At 24.9% G+C, this 26,430-nt stretch overlaps 2 protein-coding genes across 6 annotated transcripts in view; one reads left to right on the forward strand and one right to left on the reverse strand.

The window, feature by feature from the left end:
• LOC112692568 (serine/threonine-protein kinase pelle-like) lies at window positions 1-17,620 on the forward strand. Of its 5 annotated transcripts, XM_025567281.1 has the most exons (13): window positions 1-39; window positions 161-288; window positions 845-1,030; window positions 1,100-1,188; window positions 3,337-3,636; window positions 3,712-3,900; window positions 4,002-4,117; window positions 4,177-4,366; window positions 4,756-4,818; window positions 4,897-5,092; window positions 5,171-5,244; window positions 6,551-6,766; window positions 8,138-8,252. In XM_025567281.1, the coding sequence occupies exons 2-13, from the start codon at window positions 177-179 to the stop codon at window positions 8,216-8,218; spliced, it is 1,812 nt and encodes a 603-aa protein (XP_025423066.1). In that variant the 5' UTR covers window positions 1-39; window positions 161-176; the 3' UTR covers window positions 8,219-8,252. The 5 variants fall into 5 exon arrangements, 4 of the variants coding, with proteins under 4 accessions (XP_025423066.1, XP_025423067.1, XP_025423068.1 ...); XR_003149421.1 differs by lacking the exons at window positions 5,171-5,244; window positions 6,551-6,766; window positions 8,138-8,252 and adding exons at window positions 11,950-12,180; window positions 17,540-17,609; XM_025567282.1 differs by lacking the exon at window positions 6,551-6,766.
• The window catches only part of LOC112692567 (serine/threonine-protein phosphatase 1 regulatory subunit 10), a 26,126-nt gene continuing 14,091 nt past the window's right edge, over window positions 14,396-26,430 (reverse strand). The window contains exons 6-11 of the mRNA XM_025567280.1: window positions 17,493-17,893; window positions 17,348-17,429; window positions 17,111-17,272; window positions 16,716-16,799; window positions 15,519-15,699; window positions 14,396-15,455 (exon numbers count right to left, since the gene is read on the reverse strand). Of these exons, the coding sequence (XP_025423065.1) occupies window positions 14,669-15,455; window positions 15,519-15,699; window positions 16,716-16,799; window positions 17,111-17,272; window positions 17,348-17,429; window positions 17,493-17,893 (1,697 nt within the window). The 3' untranslated portion in view covers window positions 14,396-14,668. The remainder of the gene's footprint in view (window positions 15,456-15,518; window positions 15,700-16,715; window positions 16,800-17,110; window positions 17,273-17,347; window positions 17,430-17,492; window positions 17,894-26,430) is intronic.

Below are 26,430 nucleotides of genomic sequence, written 5' to 3' on the forward strand. Positions count from 1 at the left end.
GTTAAACTTATAAATTTAAAAAAATTTTATGTGATATATGTGAGTATAGTTTTTGTTGTTGACTTTAATTATTAATTATATATATTTTATTATTTTTTGTTATTAACATTTTTAAATATGTTCATTATAATTTTAATAGTTTTTACTGTTATTTGTTAAGAGCATTTATTGAAATAATGAAGAACAGTAACATGAAGAAACCTATTACTTATGTTTATGAATTGCCATATAGAGAACGTAAGAAATTCTGTGATATAATGGACATGAATGAAAAATGGGAAGAACTAGGTAAATAATATTTAATATGTTATCTAGTTTTAGAAATTATTTAAATATTAAATTAGTACCTAATAATCAATTATTTTGTTGTTTTTATGTTGATAATAATAATTATCTTAATACCCATATTAACTCATCGTTAGTCGCACTATAATCAAAATGGCTGAATTTTTTTACATCTTTAATAAAATATTTACATTTTATACTTCAATGATTGATACTCATATAATATACCATGAATAACATTTAGGGTGTGCTGAGTGTTAATGATTGAAATATAAAAGATAAATGTTTTTTGAAGGACCTATAAAAAGTAACAGTCCTTTTGACCATAGCACAAATAACATCAGGTAAAGTAGTATTTAATATATATAATATCAAATAGTAATTCATTTTTATTATCAATAATGATTATATTTTTTACCGTTTGAAATAATTGGTTTCAATCAAATAAGAATTTTCTATTAATTTATTTTTCCAGTAAATTATATGTTACAGCACTTATGTAGATATTGCAAACATAAATTAATTAATCAAATTTTGTATTTTTTCTATAATTTTCTAGGAGGAAATTATATGAAATTTGATAATGCTACTATTTACAAAATAAGTAAAGCTCCCATGCGTAATCATTCTCCTACCGATGAACTTTTGACTTTGTGGGGTGAACAAAATCATTCAATAATAGAACTATTTTATATTTTATATAAAATGCAACATTATCAAGCAATGGCTATACTTAAAGAGTTTGGTATGACCTTTATTGTTTATTTAAATTATATTTTGAATTGTAATTAAATTTTATTATTTATTTTGTTAGTTGATCAAAAATATCATTATGTACTTAATCAAAGTAATAATTTAAGCTTCAATAACTTTGTTAAATGTGAGAATGGAAGTAATTTACAGGTAATTTAATATTAAATTTATTTTTCTTTAATATTCTTTTTATTGTATAATATTAATTTTGAATATAATTTAAGCCTAGTCACCGAATTTCTCATTACATTTTATCTATACTATCTTCCTCTGTATCTAAAGTTCCTCCTATGGTTTGAGGACCAAACAACTAATACTGATACCGTCAAAGATTTCAAAACTGTGAATTATTCTGCCTTATCACAATTCATTAACTAATATAAATAGGAAGCTACTTTTTCCTTTCACACAACTATTAGTGCTGCTTCTGGTTTAATCGATTAATATGTTTGTTCCTAATAATACTTTCAATTTCCCTGCTGGACTTCACCTGCTCTAAGGAACCTTATCATACAGAAGAAATGTGCATATGTAGCTTTTAAACGTCCAAACTCATCTAGAGACTCCTTCAAGCTCAGAGCAAAGTGTAAGCGTTTCTTAATGGCTGTCTATCAGCTATACATAAAAACCACTCAAGAAATGTTATCTCTCAACCCATCTTTCTTCTGGAAATTTACCAAAGAACTAAACCAGAATTCAATTACTTGTAATGAGAATTTGAACAATGAGTCTTCTAACCTAAATATTCCATAAACCTCCTCTTCAAAAATTTTTCTCTGTATATCAACCCCCACAATCTTCTCAAACTCCAAAGATGGCGTTCACTCTTATGACCTATCTTCCAACTGTTAATTTTGTATTGATGATGTTCAAGTGGCTCTTATAGTCTTAATGCTATTTTTGAATGACTTTTAAATAGACGTAATATAATTATCTTACCATTTTTCTTATTCTTTAGACTATAATTTGATGAGTGAATCTTTGTAACTTTATGGAAAACTTTTTTAGTCATGCCAATTCTGTTATCAACTGTAACCCTCCTTTATTTCCATATATAGGCCTATATCTAATTTTCTTCATATTTCTAAATTGTTTGAATAAATTGAATACTCATGTATTAAAAGATCCCAAAACCACATAATTACTAATGACCAAAATGGGTGTAGAACAGAGAAATCAACTATCACCATCAGCTTTGTCTTTATGACATACATTTTGGAAAGTTTTTAATCCATTTGCCTAGTTGATGGAGTGTTCACTGATATTAAAAAAGCTTTTGACCTGGTTAATCATAGTCTTCTCATTTCAGAATTAAAAATTGAAAACCTATGGCTTTCTTGGTTTCAGTTTTATTTCAACTCATGAACATGGAATGTCAAAGTTCATGCTGTTTCTTCAAACCTATCTATTATTCCTTCAAGAGTTCTCAGAGGGAGTTTTCTCAGTCTACTTTTATTCATTTTCATTTATAAATATGATAAATACACATTTATCCTACTCTAAAGTACCGATTACCTCCTACTATAATGTGATCTCGACTCTTTCTATTTATAGACCAAATGTATTGGTCTTACTCTTAAGCCGTGCTATGGCTTTTAGTAGAAACAATTTTTCACTCTCCACCCATCCATCCATACATCTGTCCCATGTCTCCGTTCCCTCTACATTACTTTGGTTTGCTCTATTTCGGACACAGCTTTTATGCTTAAAGTTGACCACAGTCCTCATGAATACTCTCCTATTAGCTTATTACTAAATATCCTTTCAATTATTTCTTAACCTCTTGAAGCAGACATTAATTTGATCTCCTCTTTGCTAAATGGTACAATCTATGCTTCAATCTACTATCCTCCAACATGTTCTGTGTCCCGATTTGTGAAACTAAAACTCACTCTTTATTCCACCTCTTTTCTCACTGCACAAATTATAGCTACAATCACTTTCTCCATAGTATGCTTCGTATTCACAACAACTCATCGATTTTTTATTTTAAATATTAACAAATTAATTGTAATATTATCTCAGGTTTATTGGCCTCTATTAAATATGTTTATTATTAAACCTTAGCTTATTATCCATTTGATTATTATTTATAAACAATATGTGTATGTTACATATAAAATATAAATGTCCTAATAATTTTAAATATCTCATGTAATTGCTGTCTCACGTTAAATAATAAAATTAAATAAATCTTTGAATTCTTTTTAACTTAAAAATAAATAAATTTATTGAACAATAAACATTTGTATAAATATTTTGAATTTATCTACTTATTGTACTAATTTTTAAACTTAGTTTACACAGAATGTTGGTAATCATATTCAATTTAATTCTGACGGTAATCAAAGGAGAGATATTAATTTACAACATGAAGATTTAAATACATTAGGCAATGCAAATAAAAACATCATCTCGGAGTCATCTGTTATGCTCTCATTTGCTGAAGCATGTACACCTTTGATAACATATAAAGAATTAGAATTAGCAACCAACTATTGGAGTAATAGTTGTATTTTGGGGAAAGGTGGTTTTGGAGTTGTTTTTAAAGGAATATGGAAAAACACCGCAGTTGCTGTCAAACGTATCGAACCTCGGGTTACTAAATAATTAATTACATAAATTAAATGATTTATTTAGTTTTTAGTAATAATGTAATTAATTAATTTTTAGAAAGGAGCAGATAAAAAATTTGATAATTTAGATGCTCAAAGAGAATCTTTATTAGAACTTCAATATTTAAGCTCTTGTCGACATGACAATATTTTACCTCTTTATGGATTTAGTATTGGTGGTGAAAAACCATGTTTAGTTTTTCAATATATGATTAATGGATCCCTTGAGGATAGATTACAATGTCGGGTGTGTTATAAACATATTATTAATTTTTTTATTACTTAAGTATAATTTTAACTCTTACATTAAAGATAGTTAAAATTAAGCTCATAATAAATAATTTTTAGAATGGAACTGAACCTTTAATATGGTACATTCGTTTTAAAATTGCAACAGGAACAGCTAGAGGATTGCAGTACTTACATAAAATGGATAAACCATTAATTCATGGTGATATTAAAAGGTATTTTCTTATTTATAATTTTGTATTTATTACTAATTTTATTTAAATTATTGTAATAGTGGAAATATTCTTTTGGATCAATATTTTGAACCACGAATTGGTGACTTTGGATTGGCTCGTGAAGGACCTCTTCAAGAATACACTCATGTGGACGTTACCCATGTTTATGGAACAAAGCCATACCTGCCAGATGAGTTTTTGAGAGGCAAAAAATTTTCCACTAAAGTTGATACTTATAGTTTTGGAGTGGTATGTTTGTTAATTAATTTCCAGGCCTCTCCTAAGTAGAAGTGTAAAATTTTTGTAGTTTTTGTTGTACCTAGAATATTTGATTATTTTTTATTTATAATTTGTCATTTAGTTAATGAATAGGACTTAGATCTTAGAAACTCAATCTTTTCAAATCTGAAATTTGGTGTTCTTATGTTTTTATATTTATTATATAAATACATTTTCCAAATAATTTAAGTTTCACACTTATTTAGACTACATTAATTTTCACTGTATACTATAAAACAAATTCATTAAATACTAGTTGAGTATTACTAGATTCAAAAACAAAAATATATATGCTCATTAAAATATTTAATTTAAAAATTAAAATTGTTGAAAGTGTATTCTATAAAATTTAATTTTAGGTACTCTTTGAAATTGCTACTGGATTAAGAGCACAAGACAGTACGAGAAATCCTAAATATTTAGTAAGTTTTATTTAAAAAGTTGTTATACTATTATTGTAATTGGTAATGGTTGTTTAAAATTTATTATTAATATTTTAGAAAGACTATGTTGAGAATTATAATTTACAAATTTCAAATATTGCTGATAAGAAGGCAGGACCTGACGAAAAAAAAGTGTTTGAATTTCTCATGTCTATTGGCAAAAACTGTGTTAGTTATAAACCTAAAGACCGTCCAGAAATGGAACAAGTGTTCAGACAGTTGGAGTCTGATATGCTACAAAAAAAAATGTTATGTGAGTTACAGATGTTTAATTATTATTCTAGTTAAAATAATAATTTTTTTAAAGTAATAAATAAATAATTAATTAAAGCTACTAGTAGTATAACTACATTTCGTGAGATACCAAAGGAAAAACAATCAACACCATCCAAGGAGCTGTACACTGTAAATTTTTACTTTTCAGTATTAAAATAACTATTTGCATGGAGTTACTAACAATTATTAACAACTTAATTGGTTAAAATAAAAAAAAATATTGCTTCAATCTATTTATGTGTGTACTTCTAATTTACTGTTGAAATCACCCGTTAAAATATTTAATTATACTTCAAAAATAAATCATTGAACACTGATTAATTGAATAAAAGTAAAAGGATTAATCATTACCTGAAGAAAGAAGTTTTATAAAAACCTAATAAGCCTAAAACTAAAGTAATATAATATTTATAAATTTTAATATCTAGTTAAAAAAAAAAAAATAGTTTTTACTTTCAATGTGTTTTAGATTTAGTTAAAAAGTACTAAAATTTCAAGTTAGATTCTTTAATAAATAAAACTATGTAAAAGTTATTTAACAACAATTTAAAAATTAGACTTTCAATTAATAGTTGAATAATTATAATAAAATAGCATTTTAAATTTTTACCTTTGTAAAATAATATTTCCATAAATTATATTTATACGTTAAAAAAAATATTTTATGTATTTTATTTTTGTTACGTTATTTTACAACTAAAATATGTATACTTGAATCCATTTGATTTATCGGGAAATATTTTTATTTGTGAATTGTAGTTATCAACCTATCTAAAAATAATTTTGGGTTTTGATTTGAAAATCATATAGTAAAGAGTATAATATGAAACATGCTAAATAACCTATTATAACATAAAATAATAAATATATATATGTATGTAATCATATTACAAATTTGAATATGTTTAATAAATAAACCTCATTTGTTAATTACTGATATGTCCCAAATATAGGCGTAACTAGAGCTTAGCTTAACTAGGCCTATGTCCCCATACCTTAATCTAATAATTTAAATACTAATATAATTTGTCACTATTCAATACTATAGTTTCAGTTCAAATTTTAACAATAAGATAGGAAGATGAAAAAGCATCACTTTGTGAACCAAGTTTTTATTTTTGATATTCCTAAGTAAAATAAAAGCCATTCTAAACTGAATTACAAGAATTGTCAAACTTAATAATCATTTTGTATATTAAGATTATTGAGGTTAGCTTTTATCTTAATCTCAACACACAAAATTCTGAAATTCATTATTTTTAATCTGAGAGGGATATAAAAATATTTAGGGATCTAAGTACACTGAAGCCCCCCTTTATTGCACTATGGTCCTAATTAAGTTGTTATAAATTAAACTTATACCAAATAAAACCTAAAAAAATTTTAATTATAATACATAATTCATTTTCAATATAATTAAATTATTTTAATGCAGAATCCTGTTGATGGAAATGAAGGCATAATTATACCTTCAATTGAAAAAAATGACAATTATGAAAAATCACTAACTTACTCAACTTCAACTGAATCTGAATTTACTGAAGTATTACATTCCAACAATAAATTTCTACCTGAATGTCAGTTGACCGATGAAAAGAATAATGATATGACTATCAAAAATAAAGCTTTAATTAGTAAGCGAAATAATTGTGTAAGTAAAAAAAAAAAGGCAGTTAAAACTCTTTAGTTTCAAATAATATTAATTGTTTCTTGCTTCTAAGAATTTTAAAAAGTAGGTTATTGATTTAGTAATTTATTGTTTTCATTAATTTTCTTAGGATATTTTGAAGTTAGCACATTATACCATTTACATTTTTTATTGTATTGGTATTGTATGTCTGTATTCAAATCTGTATGATTTAGAGAGTACAAATTTTGTTGTAGGAAAACTATTAAAAGACCCCTGTTTTTCTGCAGTAAAGTACTTTTTATAGTCTCTAGACAATTTTACTTTAGTGGTATTAGAATACATTTTCTTTATTGTTAATTTTTATATTCTATCACCAATCGTTTTTTTAAATTTCTATTATAGTTTAATTTTTGTTTGAAAATCTTTAAAGATGTTGGTTGTATCAAACAAGTAATATAAATAATATAATATAAATAAGTATGAAAATGTTTAGTTTAGTTTATTAGTTTTGAACATATTACTTTTCTATTATTCTTTGTGACCTAATACCTTCCAGTTATGGTTTGAGAGGACTTAAATAAATTCCGTTCCTATTTAGACTTCATCCTTTAGATGACTACTACTTATATAAAGCAGGTTTAATATACCAACACTTTTTATGATTAAGATTCAATCTGTATTTTATTTCCTGTATTTTTAATGGCACCATTAAATGTTTTAATTTAATTTTCAGCATATGTTTTTATTCTCCTTACTTCTTTAAAAATGTCTATCCATGTTCTTTTTTACATTAATAAATTTAATGTTTTGTTTGTTTTAAGTTCTGGTAATTTTTAATTCTGTTGTATAAGGAAATTTGTTGGTTAGGTTGCTTTGGTCTAGTTAATAGAGATACAACAGAGAATATTCTAATTATAAAGTTAATAGCATAATATTATAAGTTAATAATTATATCTGTGATATTTGATTTCCCTAGTTGACTATTTATTAGAAAATATTTAAAAACATTTGAATGGTTTTATAAATGTATAACTTTGTTTTTATTAGACAACTGTAGGTTATTCATTTTATAAGCTTTAATCATATAATTTATAGGAATTGAGGGAGAGCATCGTAGCTGAGTGAAGTAAGGTGGCTTTATTTAAATACAGTCATTATTTGAAATCCAACTTTCGGTGGTATTACTTTCTAAGTGGGGAATGATTTTCTTAAGATAATAATCCGATAAACCATCACTGTCCCTCTTTAACTGGTTATTTTTTAGCAAAAAAAAATTATCAAGTAAAAAGTAAAAAAATATTTTGAAAAGCTTATGCTTATTGTAGTGCACATAAAATTTGAAATTTCTATACTTATAATATTTAAATAATGTTCTAAATATCTATTTTCTAGAATGATTGGAAATATATTTCTGAAGAAAAAAATGAATTACCATTAGTGACAGAATTGCTTGAACAGTCAAAAGAAAATTAAAGAATACATTTTTTTTTTACCGATACATATTATATATTTTATATTTTATCATATTTTTATATTTTGTTTATTTTTTTTTAAATATTTATTCTTTTGAAGTATTAAATTGTAATATTTTATTTTACTTGGTAGTCAATTTTATCATATTAACATTAATCCTTAATTTATATACATTTTAAACCAATATTTTACTTTTAAACAATTGTATTTATTTATAATTTTATAAATATTTCATGATTTAAATAAACTTTGATTAAATTAAGTGTATAATTTTTCTTTTATTTATTTCACAAGTAAGTTTCCATTATTGTCAATTATATTTAATGAGGCAAAACCATAAATAATAAGATTTTTATTTGCAAATGCATATGTTTTTACTTTTAAAGTATTAAAAAGCATATTTGTGACAAGTTTTTTTTAACTTAAAACCAAATACAGTTTAAATATTCAAAATAATGAATTAAGTAAAATAAGTTCATATTGTAGTTTATAATCATCAAATTGTAAAAGCCACAAATCAAAATCATAAATGAATACTCTATACTTAAATAAATTAGAATTTTAATTATCTTGAGAAAGAAAGGTTGCAGAAAATAATTGAAAAAAATCCTAGGACGGCAAATTGGTAAACACTGCACTGCATTGTTATTTCTTTATTCATATTTACTGTTTTTTTTTAATAAAAACATGGCGTAATAGATATGCAATAGTATTTACACTCCAGTAAATAGTATGCTGTGGCTGTTGGAACGGGTTTTTATAAAAAAAACACTGAATAACCCGACTTCACCCGTGTGCAGTTTTTTGTGTTACTTTTGTTTAACTATTTATTTTATGAGTTTTATATTACAGGTTGCTTTTAGACCTGTTGACCCTAGACTGTCCGTATATTGTAACAACCAGAAATTGGCAAAAAATTATTATATTTTAATATTTCGAAGACAAATTGTAAAATGTAATTCTAACCGGAGAAATATTGAAATAAAATATGCCTACAAAATTATAACTTATAGTATAGATTTTTAGTTGAAAAAAATGTTTTACGTATTATTATTTCTATTATTAGCATTATTCTTATAATTATTAAAATTGTTATTATTATTTATTAGATCACCTTGATTTATTATAAATAGCTAAAAACACTAAAAACAGAATCAATGACCTGTGGTCGTCGTTATTATTTTAAAATCGGAATATAATATAATATGTTATCGATAAAGTGTTGAATATAGGCATTAATCCGAGACATATCAACCATCGGTAGTCTCATTAAATGTATTATTAAGCTGACAGAAAATAACATAATATTATATTATTTAATAATAAAACATAAAATAATAGAGTGCATTATACAATTATATTATGGTACCTAATCTAATCGATACGGTTATACACAATAATAATGTATTTTTGTTTTAGCCAATAAATATTTAAATTACAAAATTATATACTTATTTTATTATCATATCAAAATAAAAAAAGTCATTCGGTATGTTCGATAAGCTTAGATTTAGGGATTTCAAAACCTGGCATCCCTACCTATTATTATCATCCAGTTCGAGGACCAAAGAGACGAAGGACGAACTTCCACCACCATTATTCAAATAATAAATTTATATATTTATACAATAAAAACTCGGTTTTTCTATACATAATGAGTAATGAGTATTTAAAGGTAAATTAACATGAACAACTTTGGGGGTGCTAAGCACACCCAAGCCCCAAGCCTCCCCAAATTGCGCGTATGCTTACTATCCATTTAAAAAGTACTATTGCTTCATTCGTAATTATTTGTTTTCATTTTAATATACTTATTCACAATGTTTAATATTCACATAAAATTTCCTTATGACAGTATCAATTATATCATAATATAGTAATATAACTTTTATGGAAGATTTTTAACTATTGTAAATATTAATAAAATTTCAAATTGTATGTGAAATATTGGATTTTATTATTCTCATAATTAAACAATATTATGACAGTGATCATTTGAGTAAAATATTTGTATTATATCATAAACTCTCCAGAAAGTGTATTTCGTGTAACTATTTTTAATAGAACGTTGGATTTATTAATAAATCAAATAAAAATGAAGAAAGAAAACTATTAGTCTTTGAAAGGAAAATGTTTGTACCAGTGAGAGACAAAGAAACAAGAAAGTGGAGAATTAGAAAAAATAATGAACTAGAAAGTCTATTAAAAAAAAAAAAAAAAAAAACAGTAAACACAATTAGAAATTGAAGACTTAAATGGGTCAGACACGCTAGTCGAAGCTAGAACAACATAATAAGGATGACCATAGACGAGAACCCAGTTGGTAGAAGACCATTGGGGAGACCCAATTGAGATGGGAAGATATGGTAAAAAGAGACGCGGAGGCACTGAATAGTGTTCCTGATTGGACAGTACGAGCATTTGATAGGGAAGAATGAAGAATTGGATGTGTGACGAGATGGTATTAATGGCCGACAAACCCCAAGAAGAAGAAGAAGAAGAAGAAAAAAATATGTTTTTCAAGTTTTCATGAATTAATGCTAAATTTCACATGTTTACAACCATCTTTCTTACATAAGTTAGTCCTCCTTCTTCCAAATTTGTAAAACTAAAGGCCTGTTAGATTATTTTTCCACGGACAAAGTTCTGGTTACGCTACTAGTCCGGTCACTAAAGTGGTCGGGACAAGCAAATTCGGTGGCGCGATACACACACCGTGTCTGTGTCTCGTATGTACGCGTAAATTTATAACAATATTATCTAGTCGCACGATTCTTTTCAGGCGCAAACAGGGTTTCTAGCAGCTATAGCATTTAAAAATAATGAAAATAGTAAGTTTTTTTTTCAAAATAATGAGTTAAAGTTTCATCTTATTAATAAGGATAGAATAACAAATTATATTAGCACACATCTTTAGGTGACATCAAAACTAAATTGTAATAAAAATACCATCGATATGAATAAAATACTTATATTATAATGACAGTAAAATAAACAGCAAATAGTAAATATCAATTAAAACATATGTACATAATATGTATATAATAACATGATTATTATGATAATATAATAAACAAATGAAAATGAAAAATTAACTGAAAACTAAAAACATAATATGATTTATTGTTATAAAACAGCTTAGGATGGTTGGTAAATTTTAATTTTTGCGTTGTTTTTTTTTTCGATAAATGAGGAAATAAGATTGTTTTTCCTTTTTTCAATTTTTTTTTTTTTTTAATTAGTGCTGAAGCTTCTTCCTTGAGTTTATATCCTTTTTGAAGAGTTTGGCCTCTTTCTAACATTGGTTATGCTATCTGTATTTCATTGAACTATTTTTTCATTGTAGCATTCTTTAATCTTAAACTAGCTTCTTCCATCATTTTTTCAGTAACATTTTTCTGAGAAATTTTAATTTTCTTCGCTTCTTTGTATTTATCTTCTAATATCTTAACATCTTTTTGTGATTTATCAAGGTGTTCTTTTAATAATTGATTTCTTTTCTTTTCCTCGTCTATCTCTTTTTTCAATTTATTTTCTTTCTGCTGTACATTTTTCTTATTCTTAATGACTTTTATACTTACTGTATGTAAAATGTGTTTCAGTAATAAGTTCTCTGGTGATTGGAATTAGTTCAGTCTTGCTACCTGAAACTCTTGGAGCACTTTTTATATTAAGTTTAGCATTTAGTGTTTTAACTTTTATTCTAACTTTATCAGAAGTAATTTGTCTAGATATAGAAAATCCTTGCTCTACTGATGCACTTCCATGAGAAAGAGAAAGAACAACTTTAACAACTTAAGTTATAAGCGGATATTTACATTCATTAAGAGCATTTTTTATGTTAAATATGTTTTCCGAATAACAATGAATACGTGACGGATTGTTTAATGTTGTTATTAAATTTGAATCGAGTTGAAGTAGCAACTATTCGTCAGATAATGCTGTTTCAGATATTTTGAAAGGTAATAATCGAGCAACTTTTGTTATGTTATGAATACATTTTTCTTCCTTGAGCTCTCCTGGCTTTGAGCATTTAAAATGTTTTGTAGTTGCATCTGATGCGATTATTAGTTTTATATAGTAAATGAGTAGCTGCAGCAATAAAATAATCTCTAACATTGGTTTTAAACTGAAGTTGATCAAAATTTTTAATTTTTAATATAATTTTTTCGGTATTGTAACCGTTTTAATACGATTCGTAGGGAAGTAAATTACTTAAAATGAAGTGAAGGTTTACGTTGTTTAAATCTAACAGTACATCAGTCTTGCACACTCTTCTCAATACAATTGTTGTTAATTCCATTATTTCTTCAAATAAGATATAAATAAATTAAAGGTTTGTCCTTTTGGAATATGAGTAAAAAACATTCGAAAACAGCTGCACTTTCAATAACAAATGCAACTTCTATTTTTATGAACGAATTTTTTAAATGGTTTGAAATATTTTATTGGGAGGGTGAAATTATTTTTACCTTTGTGAGGTAAAAACCTGATAACAAATTCGAATGATATTATTGATAATAAAAAATAAAGAGTTTATACAAGAAATATGGAATATAAAATAGGAGATATTAACCAATAATTATTATAATACATAAAATGTTTAGGTTTAAAATATCAGGCCTTTAAAAATAATAATTATATTATCTGTAATTTTATATTATTATTTTAATTTTTTGACTGTAAATTATTTCCTACTTATAAATAATATTATAAATATCCATATCATTATTTTTTTTTTAAACAGAATTTATTATTAATTATTTATATTTTATACGATTTTGTTCAATTAATTGTTGAATGTATATTATGAGCATTTTTATACAAAGCCAATAGATTACTAACTACTTATATAGTTATATAATATATATAATAATAGTATCAATTTTAAAATCAACATTTTTTTTTAATATAACTTAACTTCTTGTTAATTATTTATATTTTATATAATTTTGTTTAATTAATTGTTGAGTGTATATTATAAGCATTTTTATACCATCCAAAGGGTATTTTTAGTTAAATAATCCTCGCTCAAACGGTATATATATATTTACCCAAACAGGCTATATTTTGGGTCGATTCGCCCGTTATTTTGTAGTCGCTAGATATGTAGTGTTATTGTTCTATAACTATAGAAGACAATATGAGACTCGGTCTTTCCACCATCAGCCCTCGACTTCCTTAACTTTGTAAAAACCACTAGAGCCTAATTTCTCATCAGTTTTCATACAAATCATTATTTTTTTCTCTCTTTTAATTTGCAAATTTAAACTTTAAACTGTCAATGTTTATTGAGCCCTGCAACTCAAATACATTGTAGGTGTACTAATTATTTTTCTCTGTACTGTATTTTTTTTTTATTATTATTTCAAGAATTATTCTAAAATACAGTAGGAATTATTTATTATTTTTATGTCAGGGTGACGCTGTGTTGTATTCTAGTGGCTAAAGGTGACATGAAAAAAAAAAGGAAGAGAATCACTGACTTAGAGTAACTAGAATCTATTTATGTATGATGGTGGTTTAACTACATCAGCTTCTTTATTGTCACACTCCCTTTTATTATTGCTGGTAGCACTATTCATGATATAAATACTGAAAAGTTTGAAGATTAAAGTTAAGATTAATTTGAAGACACTCATAGGTTTTTTCAGTAAGGCCTTTTTGCGTCTCAATAAACCTGTCATATTTTCTTTGTCAGTTTTAACAAAAATCTTATTGAATAATTAAAAGTTATTCAATGCTTTGTTTGTAAAGTAAATTAAAATGTTTTCAAAAATTAAGTGCCCCCCCCCCTCGGAACTACATAATATATAATGTATTATATAATAATGAACCAAATTCATGTGGTAGGTATTTAAGATAAATTATCAATATATTATACCATTTTCAATTAATTTTATTATTATTATAACTCACAATTATTCAACTTATGTATTAGTGTTAATTTGTTGTTCTTTTATTTGTTTCTACCATTAAACTCATACTGACTTAATAAAAATGTATGAATTCATACACAATAAATACTAATAAGATGAATTTTAAATTAATAAGCAAATAATAAAGTAACTGATACAATATTATTTTAAGATTTCTATTTTAAAAATACTTTTTATTTTACAATTCAAAAATAAGCATTTAAATGATTAATAATTTAATTATTAATAAATTAACAAATAAAATATTAATGTTCATTTATTTAACAAATATTTACATTAATTTAACAAATATGTACAAGATTTGACTACCTAATAGTTTTTGGCTTGAATGAAATGCGTAAAATTATCTTATTATAGAACCTTATACATTTCACATGTCAATGAAGATCAAGAATAGTAAGGGATAGAAAATTATTGTTACACATTTGTAACTTAAATTCAGTCTTATTAGGTGACAAAAAAAAAAAAATAAATAATAATGATTATAAATAAAAACTGTTAATATATACCATTAACCTTTTGAATGTAAGAATGCACAATTTGAAGTTTTACAGAAACCTTGTTTCGAATAATATTTACATAAGCGACCAGCTCTTCCATTACCTGGATGACCACCTCTTCGGTTGTATGGCCCACCTCTATTACCACGTTGATTATTACGATTCATTTTCCCTCGGTACGAATCATAATTACCACCTCTAGGATTATCCCATCTTGTATGACCACGGCTACCACCACCACTACCACCACCACCTCTTTCAAAATGTGAGGGAGGTCCATTGTTATTAGGTGGTTGATGCTGACCCCAATGCTGATCATGTTGCATAGGGGGCCCTGGTGGACCCATCCACTGGTCTTCTTGAACAGGGACTTGATGATGTTGTGGTTGTGCAGATTGTTGTTGTTGTGATTGTATAGATTGAGGCTGCTGAGGCAATTGATCTCCCATATACATCTGATTGTTCATCATAATTTGGTTTGGAGGAATAAAAATATTATTCGTCGGTGGACCCATTCCCATCATATTTTCAGGTGTCATTCCCCAATTCATTTGATTATTACCATATCCAGGAAATTGAGGTTGAGGCAACATCATGTTGGGAACTGTCATCATGTTGTTCATTCCAAGAGGAAAATCTACAATATGAGGCTGATCTCCTTTTGGTTCTGGCCAAACAGTATTGACATAATTGTATATAGGTGCTGTATCTCCTGACATATCTTCTAAGGGTATGTTTAATGGTTCAGAATATGGGACTATTTCCATTTGATCAGGTTCTGCTGGTGAATCTGGTATCCTACATAAGGAAAATGTTTATACTATCATAATGATATAAATATAGTTAATATTATAAACTTACATATTTCTAGAAAAGTAAATAGTTGGTAGAATTGATTGCTCTCTGAGAGTCTGTTTCTTTTTTTCTTGACTGCCACTTCCCGGTTCAATTTTTTCTTTGCCAGGTTCTTCTGGTATATCAACTAATAAGCTATCATCTAAATATCGCCAAGGAATTTTTGGTTCCATTTTATCATTAGCATCTAAAAAAAAATTGTTTTCATTTATTTGCCTATATTCAATTGTAATTAATTAAAAAACAATTTTCAATAGATTCAAAATAAAATGGTTAAGAATTACAAAAATCTTTAAGTTTTCAAAATCATATAACGGGAAGAACCTAAACTTTTGTCAGGCGTTTAGGACACTTAGACGAAAAATATATGCTCTTCCGCTTCTAAAAAATTACTACCGGAAGTAACTGTCCTCTTTGCTCCACCCTTAACCCATCACTAAATCCAGGATTAAAAAATAAAAATAAAGTAGGAACAACTCCCAAAAACAACGATATGTTATGAAAGTTACAACAATAACATATATTCAAAACAACGATCGCGTAATAATACAACTTGTTCATTGAAAATCATTAAATTCATTAATCATTTACAATCATAAGTATAATCAATGATAAAATGTTTACACTCGTAATAATAAAAAATAATTTGTAATTTGTAATCTAGTAGTTATTTGGTATTTTTGTCAATAATACTGACAATGTTATTTGTAGAAATATTGAAATCAAAAACAATTATTGCTATGGTTGACTAAATATATTACGCACGCACATGTTATTTATTTCAATAGATCAAAATATTCGAAACCAATTTATAGGCGTGAAATAGCTGACAAAAATTAAGGTATTTCTAGTGGTTCAATTTAAAGAATGTAAATATGTTTGAATTTGTAAACAAGTTTACTTTGCATCGGTCGGAGCACTTATTCAATTTTAGTAAATTCTTGACGAGAATAAACATTTTACATTTTATAAATTTGTCAATTTTTAATATTGAATATACAAAAAATATATTAAAATTATTAAATATATGCTTCGACTGATGCAAAGTAGACTTCTTTACCAATTTAAATTGGATCATTAGAAGTAACTTTATTTTTGTCAACCGTTAAGATGTTGTTTTAATGATAAATTAAAATGGATTGCAGTGGCATCATAATTTATTCATTTTGAAAGCATAGTTTATTTTATGGTGTTATAACTTACTTAATTTTCGGACAGCTATGAAGTTTTGTCTTTCCACATCACGTTCGTGCATTTCCATAGCTTTAAAATTCTTTGTAACATTCACTAATATAGATAAAATACAGTAGATTAATTACATTTTACTAGAATAAAAATTTCAGTTAAGAGGAAGACTTTTATAGAAATAGTACAAAATATTGGAGTACAAAATTATTAAATTAAATAAATACTATTACTTTTTTTTTTTAATTTGAAAATTGTAATTAGTTTATTCAGTAATTAATTATAAGTAACAATATCATACAGTTATTATTTAAACTAATTAAATCAAGAAGTAATATGATTATTTATTTAGGTTTATTTTAATAAATTAATTCAAAGTTCAGAACTTATCAAATAAAAATATATTAACATACCTCTTTCAGTTTCGTCGTGTTCAAAGTAAGAAACTTGGACTAAATCATTTTCTTGTCTCCATGAAACTGATTTTTTTGATGATTTGTTTCTAACATACACGAGAACACTTCTTAGACCATCTTTGTTATCAACATCATTAATTTTAGTAGATTCATCAGCAGCTAAACATTTAAAAAATACATTAATAATAAATATTTAATAATATGTTCATAAGTATAATAAATAATTCTACATACACATTTTATCTTCAATTGTTTCATCTTTTTCATCAGTATTGAATGATTCAGAAGAAGCATCCAATAAAGTATCTCGATAAAACTAAACAAATAATTAAAAATAAGAATTATAAAATTATAATAATTCTAATAATATTCAACATACTTTAAGTTGAGGTGGTTTCTCAATGATTGGTTCTTCTTTTGTTATAGGTTCAGATATCATGTGATCAGGTACCACATCATTCGTATTATTTTCTGTCAATAATGGAACATAATCTGAAGACATGGCTGTTTCAGAAAATGACAGTGATTCATCGTTATTTGACTGAGGTGTAGTTAAAGAGTCCAAGTCTAATGTCGAAGGGGAATGAACCGGAGATTTTGGTGGCGATGATATTTCAAGTTTTGAAGATAAATGGGATGGCGATAATGGAGTTGTTAATTGAGAGTCTTGATTTTTCTTAATAGCTTCAGTTTTAGGTTTCCGCTTTTTGGTAATTTTTGGAGCTGAATTTATTACATTTAACACAGCATCCATAAACAAACCACTTTCTTGAATATTAGCTGTAAAATAATAAATAAATAATCACAAATTTAAATCATAATATACATGTTAATAAACATTATGTATAAGATTTACTAAAAAACAATTATCTAAACACTAGTTTAGTCGATTCGTAGGAGTGGAAAATTATAACTAATAATAAATATTATTAACTTTCTAAATTGTATATTTTTTCTAAAGAATTTAAAACGTAAATATATAAAAATTATATTATATTATGTATTAAAAAATATTACAGAATATGTATATGTATATATATAACACATATACAGAAATATGTATTAAATAATATATATAGATAATGTATATATTTTTATGGTTTTTTTCTTCAATAATAATCAAAGAATATAGAATACTATGTTCAATACAATAATTATTTTTCAAATTGTGTATACACCTCTTTTCACTAAAACAATTAAAGTTATTTATTGTGTTCACATACTTGCATATCATTTAATAAAGCAATATGAAAAAGGATAGAAGTGTGAGATAATAAAAAAAAAATACACATATTTTTTAAATAAAACCTTTCATATATTTAATATAAATAAATACAGATTAATATCAGATAAGCAATTTAAAAAAATAATATAATATTTTTAAATTATAAATAAGACATAATAAACATTATATATATTTTAGATTGATATTGTAGCCCAAGTGGTATAATATAAATAAAATTTAATATTAGCAACTAAAATATGAGTTACAATTCTGAGTAGAAATCTTAAGATTGCATTGTGGTGGTCTAAATTAACTTATGTTATCATCATATTATATAAATCCAAGGCAAAATTATTTAAGTGTGTATAAATGAAAATTGCTCAACCAATGTTAAAATACATTTTTTGGAGTAGGTATCATACTATGAATAAAATAAAATGTTATTTTGTATTCTACCTCCAAAAAAAAAAAAGAACAGTATTTTAATTTTTAACTTCATATTTATTATTATTACTAGATACATCAGAATATCATTTTTAAAAATTTTTTATACTAATATTTTTATAAAATTAAACAGATGAAATCTAAGAAAATCATTTTTGTCAGTTTTTCCTCCTATAGTAATTTTATTCCCTTTATTGTTTGCAACTATTGTCATAATTTTCTTAAATATAATAATAATTTTATTTTTGAAAATTATAACTTATCAGTTGTATTATAACTTATATATACATATGTATTTCCTTGATATGAATAAAAATATTTTATTTTTCAAAATGGTCATACAAAATCCATCCAAAGGGAGGAGGGGCAAATTAAACTAGTGCTCTAAGCCAAGGACGTATCTAGAAATTTTTTTAGGGAGGGGTCCAAAACATGTATATTGTAATTTTATTGAATTTAGATTTTAACTTTTGACATTTGGTTAAAAATAAGACAGAAAAAGATTTAATCTTCTTTTTTTAGAATTAATATTATATTTTCATATGATATTATGATATAAAATTAAAAACCGTCAATGATAATTGGAGCTCAAGTTAATTTTGACTGAAAATATTTATGTTGGTATTAAAAATAAATAAATGTTTTAAACATTCATAAATATTGAAGAAATTTCAGGGGGGGGGTCAGACATCCTGGACCCCACCAGATACGGCCTTGCTCTAAGCTGTCATACGTATTATGAATTTAGGGGAAATCATAAAAATTAAAGATAATAAGAAAAATTCGGTGTATTATTTAATTTTCCTTTTATACTAAAATATCTGTCAAATTGTATATTATTGATTATTTATGAATAGGTACAAATTATGACTATAGGCTGTGGCGTGGTGATGTGGGTAATCGAGAGGCTTACCTCTGAAAATGTTTGAGTTCGCCATGCCACTAACTATAGGTACTGAATAATAATTATTATAAATATACAAAACAATCGGTTTTTCGATTTGCTGAAAAATTGATACTTTGAAAATATTAACCAATGTGACACAATTATTCTAGTATTAATATTTATATTACTTTAAGTTTGTGAGTGTTCAATATTTTAATTTATTGTTAATTATTTTCAAAATGGCATAAGGGTCGGACAAAAAGTTTTGAAATTTATAGAAATGTCCTATAGCGATTAAAATGTTTTTTTTTATATTACCGACATACCTCATATTTATTACATAATGCATAGGTACTTTAACGTCACAAAAAATAAAAATGTTGTACCAGAACGTGTCTACGTCAACTAAATATTTTCAAATACTAAACTTGACATTCGTCCTAAAAGGCTGAACTATAGAAATTGATTAATAACTCAATAATTATGTAATTCCGTATAAGGTAAATCGTAGATTCTTAATTTGTTGATTAATTTCTATAAACTGAGAAACCGATCGTTTCGTATTTGGGAAGCTGTAGGTATCAAGTCTTTCTAACTACCATAGTTCTAAGACTTGATTTTACATTATGACGATTATCCGCTAATCAATATGACCATTATTACAATATTACCCACTTCTAAAAATAAATCGAGTTCGACTGAATTTGGTAAACTAACATCAGTTATCGTGGTCGTCGTATTATACAAACGCAGAACGTATAAATTTATTAAATATGCTGTAAATATTTGTAATATTATATCTGTTATAAAATTAAATTCAAATATTTACTTTGAATGCTTATGTTAGTATATTATATGTATATACTCGTAACTCATAATTATCTTTACTTTATGAATACAATTTTTTTTATACAATTTTGATGCATACTATAGTGAATAAAGTAATTTGTCTATAATTTAGCCAAAGTAATGAAATCTGTATCAAATTTGAAATATGATCAAAAAAAAAAGTAAATTTGTATGATTGAGATTATAAAAATAATAAAAAAATAGGTAAGTATCTATTAAACATATGCAAGGACTGAGGTAAAATATATAGTAAAAATATGAAGTCAATTTAACAAAACTATAGGGCTAAGAGAAGGGGTGTCAAATGTTGCCCAGGTTATTAGTAGTAAGGCGTAAGGTTGTACCATACAATTTATCTACTTATATATATTTTTTTTATACTAACAAATTAAAAAGCTAGAAGTAGGAATACCAGAAAAATGTACAATTAGTAACCTATAAAAAGGAATAACATTTTTAGTACTAAAAAGTAATGGGATGTAAAAAGTTTATATCATAGAAGTATTTTAAATAATATGTTAATACTATAAAAAAGGGTCGATGATATTCCAGATTTTCAGTTTTTTTTTTTTGGACCATTGATAATTTTATAAAACATAAATGTTTAAAATCCCAACTATGTTAGTAAATCATTGAATGAAAACAGATTTATAATATAAAAAAATATATTATTTTAAAACACTTTATATGACAACTATTACAAAAATAATTCTTGAATTTTGATTAAAAAAAAAAAATTATTAAAAAAATATGTGCTGTTTTATTGTCATAATAACTAAATAGAATAGCTTCCAATTATCATTTTAATATATTAATTGTATTTTATTTATATATAAATATATAGGGTCGTCAGCTATAGTCATATGAGTTTTTATAATTTGGTGATGGCTGTACAATTCTTTGAGTACCTATCATTTCTATACAGAATTTAATTGTATAAATGGTCGACCTTTTTTATCAAATGACAGTGGAAATACTTAATCAGGCAAATTGAAATGTCAAAAAATACAGAATTTAATTGTTCATTATTATGTATTTATTACAGAAATAAAAATATTTTTCGTGGTAATATGGTTAGTTGATTAATTAAAGTATTTGACTAGGTTACTTTAAAAACTAAGAAAATATTTTGCATTTTTTAAATAATTTTAATAGTTTATATAAAACATAAATATTTAACATCAAAGATAAAATTACCTTATTTTTATGGGGTACATTTTGAAGCAAATGGTACCAAAACCATTACTTCAAGTGCATATTTTAGACAAGTAATATGAGCACCAATATAAAAATACAAAAATTAAGAAATTATTTTTTAAACGCTATGTGTTAGGTTGATTTACTAGGTGAACGCCTGCGAAACTTATATCATTAAACAGGTTCGCAAGTATTTAGACTATAGAAATGTGAATTTGAAGATCTGTATTTAGGGCTAAGCATTAATTGATTATAAATAAAAATGAAATTAAAAATATTAAGCCAAGTAAACAGAAATTTTTTTTTATTCAGCATCTCAAAAGAAAGCAGAAAAATATAAGGTCACCTGCGCAGGTATAATTCGTTTACTGCAAACATATTTGAAAAACGATTAAAATGTAATAAAGGGGAAATATTTATTGAAGAGATGATACAAAATTATTGCATCCGGATGCCGACATGAAAATAATGGCTATGGACAGAGGATGAAAACCCAGATTTATAGCGAGAGCCAGATATTTATTATTTCTTAAGTAAAGAATTTGCCTAAAATTAATTATGCACCCAAACATTTATTCCTGATTTTTATGATTAATATTAGTCATAATGATAACATTAATAGCAAATAATTTTATCACACTTGCAACAGTTTTTATTATTTGATACAATATAATAAATGTATTGAATAGATTTTGTTGCTGTAATTATTTCTAAGATTATTTTAAAAATTAAAATACTTATTTTTTTTTATTAATTAAAAAGATAAATTTATATATACATTGGTAGCAAATCTTTATTAAAAATGCAATATGTTACTGAAAATATTATACTCCAATTATAGATTTTCAATAATTCGAAGTATAATCTAAGCATTTTTCATAACTGTAGTATTAAACAACTAAATAAATAATAATATACAAGGTTCATAGTGGGACCCGATGAAAATATCTCTATTGTAATAATTGTATTTTTATTTAGTATGGTTTAATAGATGTAGGCCACTTAAAACTCGGTTAAATTTGTATTTTCATCCCTTTACAGGTTAGGAAAAATCTTGGAAAATTTTATTTTTACAAAATTATAAAATCAAATAACTGCTTTCATAGTTATAGATAAAAGATCTATAATAAAGTTAGTATACATTAGACCAGTGTTTCCCAAAGAGTATTCCACGGAATCGAAGAGTTCCATGAGTCAATCTCAAGGGTTCCGTAAGGTGAATATTGAGTATAGTAATTGTAATAAAAAATTATCATGAACTATCATTAAAACATTCCTTAGAGTACTTATTGGTTTTTAATAAACCATTTTTAAAATGAGGTTACATACATTGTGGTTCCATAAAACACCGACTATTTCCTGAGGGCTCCGGGATCGTAAAGTTTAGGAATCGCTGCATTAAATAACTTAAACTACAACGGAACAAAAATTACTATGAATTAAATGACTGCGATAAATGTTCTATCGCAATAACGACTGTTATTGACGTTAAAAAATTTACCTAATTATTGAATTAGCCAATAAAGCAACTGGAACACACATACCCTTCCACTTAATTTATATAATTATAAAATAATATAATAAAATACTTCGACATTTTCATTCCAATTTGCACCAGGCTATTTTTTAAATTAATAGAAATTAAAATTATGTCATTTCCCCCAGGTTGTTAAGGGATGAACATACAAATTTGAATATAAGTGTTTAAATGTTACTTCCATCTATTAAATTGTACTAAAACAACACATAAAAAATATATTTACGGAAATACTTCTATTGGGATATCACGGTGGGTCACTCTAAATAAGCGTTCAGTTAATAATGCAATTAATATAGCAACTGATAAGTGGAATAAATTATAGGTCAATACTTAATTTAAAATGGGATCACATACATGAAGGCGACTTATCTAAATTCTAGACAAATTACAATAGAATATCTTAATGTGTAATTTAAAGTAATGATAAAAAATCGAATTTGTGTAAGAATATCATTGATAATTAAAACTAAAATTTAATTAAGTCTCATATTTTATAATTCTAATGGAAGCATTGAAAACGAATTTACAATAAACCAGATTGATAAGTATTTACTTTGTTTGGTGATAACGAATAAGATCTATTTATTTATAATAAATCTTCTAGATAAGAAGACAACTTTTCAGACGAAGTCCTCTTCTATAATAGGTAGATGTTTAATATTTCCTTGAAGTAAATGTTTGTTGCTAATTTATAATCTTTAATTGTTTTGATAGAGAACATCAACTGTCCAACCTTAAATCATTTCAACACAAATACGTGAACACATGGTTCAAAATAAAGGATTTAATAAAAATACCGGATTTTCTTTCTAAATTATATACATGAACAAATGCAATGATCACTTTACTTATTTTATTTAAAATAGATTCTATTCAATATTGTATATATATATATTTTTTTTTTACTAAAAAACCAATATTTTATCGAATCGAAATACTCGGAAATTTAACATTTAATAATAGGCATTAATAATTTCAAAGAATAAGTAATTCATTTTTTAATTATAATTTTAGTTAAAATTGCAATTTAAATATAATATTGGTTATTTTGGTATTTATTAATAATTTAAAAACTAAAATAAGAACCGGTACCAGTTTATGATAACTGAAAATATTTTTATTTAAATATTTTTGACTAAGTTAATATGTATACGAAATGTTTATAAATATTTAGGAGACAAAAATATAAATACAGGATTTGATTTGTTGCATAAAAACGTGTAATTACTATTTAAATGTCGTTTTAATGCTTTTAATTCAATTCATTATTATGTAAGTTCTATAGATTTTAAATTAAATACAAATTTTGATTTACTAGAATGTCAACAAATGTCCAACATTTTTTTAATTTAAAAAATATTTATATTTAATTCGAATTTTATAATATATTCAAGGAATTTTATTTTATTCATAATATAATGCTACACAGGTGATAATATATATTAGTATAACATCTAAACTTAAAATATTCATAAAACGGGCAGTATAAATTAAATAGTATATTATTATCCACTATCAAAAAATTAATAGAATTTAAAATAAAATTATGTTAACCATAATTTATTAATAGGTAATAAAATTAAAAACTAACTGAGTGGATAAGAATTATGATACTAGTTTTATATTGAAATTAATTTAAGAGAAAGTCAAGGGTATAAGAAAAACTTACATGAATATCAAAATAATGAACATTTTTTTTTTTTTTTAAATTATAAATAAGTAATTACAACTGGATTTTATGGAAGTTGATATTATAAAGAGAAAAGTGAATTTAATTAGATGAACAGTAACCACATTTAAAATACGAAATTAACAGCTTTTAATTTTAAATTAATGGGGATCAGGGGATGTATATCTATAATAAAAATAAATAGTTGAATAGCCATTACGAAGATAGATACAACCATTTTTTAAAATATAAAACACAATAATAATTTTTACAAATCTTTCTTTCATTTGGAAAACAAACTCTTATTAAATTTAAATATTGAAGATCTGCATAATCAATGGTTGATATTTATAAATCACAAATTTAATCATACTTAAATTTGATACAAATTTTACTTTTATTATTAAAACTATCAAACTTACACAGTTACCTATACAGAGTATACATTTTCTGTTCAGCATTTATGTTAAAACCAAATTATATATATTGTAATTTAAAAACATTTTCAATTTCACCTTCGTAAGTAATATAATAGTAATGATACTTTTAATACATAGTGAATTGTTGATGGCATATTATTCTTTTAATTTAAGAGATAAATGAAATAATTCTTAATTATTACCTTGAATAGCCTAAACAATGGATTAATATTTTTTATCAGTTTTCACCTAGATTTTAGATATTAAATATAAGAGTATATCAAAATATGATATTTGAAAATGTTTTGATATGGATGTAAGTGTATATAAATATATACATACCACAAACTAAATTAACATTATAAAAAGTTAAAATATTATGTCAAAACATTTTATGATTACTAATCTGAAGTGTTAGTCAAACCATTGCTGGAATCTGAAACTTCAAATTCTTCCACCAACCATGTTTCCTTGAGTAGATAGATGATCCATGTTGAAGACATATTTTTAAGCATAAATATCATCTTTATAGGTATAAGAAAAATAAAGAAATAATGTAAATTAAATTAGAAAAGTGTTTATTTGCATAAGACACAATATGTTGCGCCAAATGCTAATAAAACTTAAAACTAATCTTTATCGCAGTTATACATTCTATGTTTATAATCCTTTAAAATTAATTATTATATATTAGTAGTTTAAATAATTTGTTTGATTATATCCGCTAGTGAGGCGATGCTTCTTCAGCAAGTCACTTTTACCTGGACAAATACAAAATATTATTTTATAAAGCAATAATCAAAACTATTTTGGGACCCTTATGAATATGAAAATTAAATTAAATATAATTTTATATAGATTAAAATATTAATTAAGATTTTCCCAATATATTTGTAGTACTATAAAATATAATACATACATATATATATATATATATATATATACATACACATATGTATATAATCAACTAGATACAATGGAATGAGATTTCGATAAAATACAAATTAATCATCAATCAAATTTCCTCCCAATGCCAGAATTTTCAGTGGAAATGACCTAGGCCATTAAAAAGTACTGATCTTTGCCAA

This window comes from Sipha flava, unplaced genomic scaffold, assembly GCF_003268045.1.
Source record: "Sipha flava isolate LNK unplaced genomic scaffold, YSA_version1 74_pilon_pilon, whole genome shotgun sequence".
In the NCBI taxonomy this organism is placed as follows: Eukaryota; Metazoa; Arthropoda; class Insecta; order Hemiptera; family Aphididae; genus Sipha; species Sipha flava.

Bases quoted from the DNA above. Each gene is read 5' to 3' on its own strand.
- LOC112692568 (XM_025567281.1), top strand. From the start codon at position 177: ATGAAGAACAGTAACATGAAGAAACCTATTACTTATGTTTATGAATTG. The intron at 289-844 runs GTAAATAATATT...ATAATTTTCTAG, and splicing joins TGAAAAATGGGAAGAACTAG to GAGGAAATTATATGAAATTT. The intron at 3,901-4,001 runs GTGTGTTATAAA...AATAATTTTTAG, and splicing joins AGGATAGATTACAATGTCGG to AATGGAACTGAACCTTTAAT.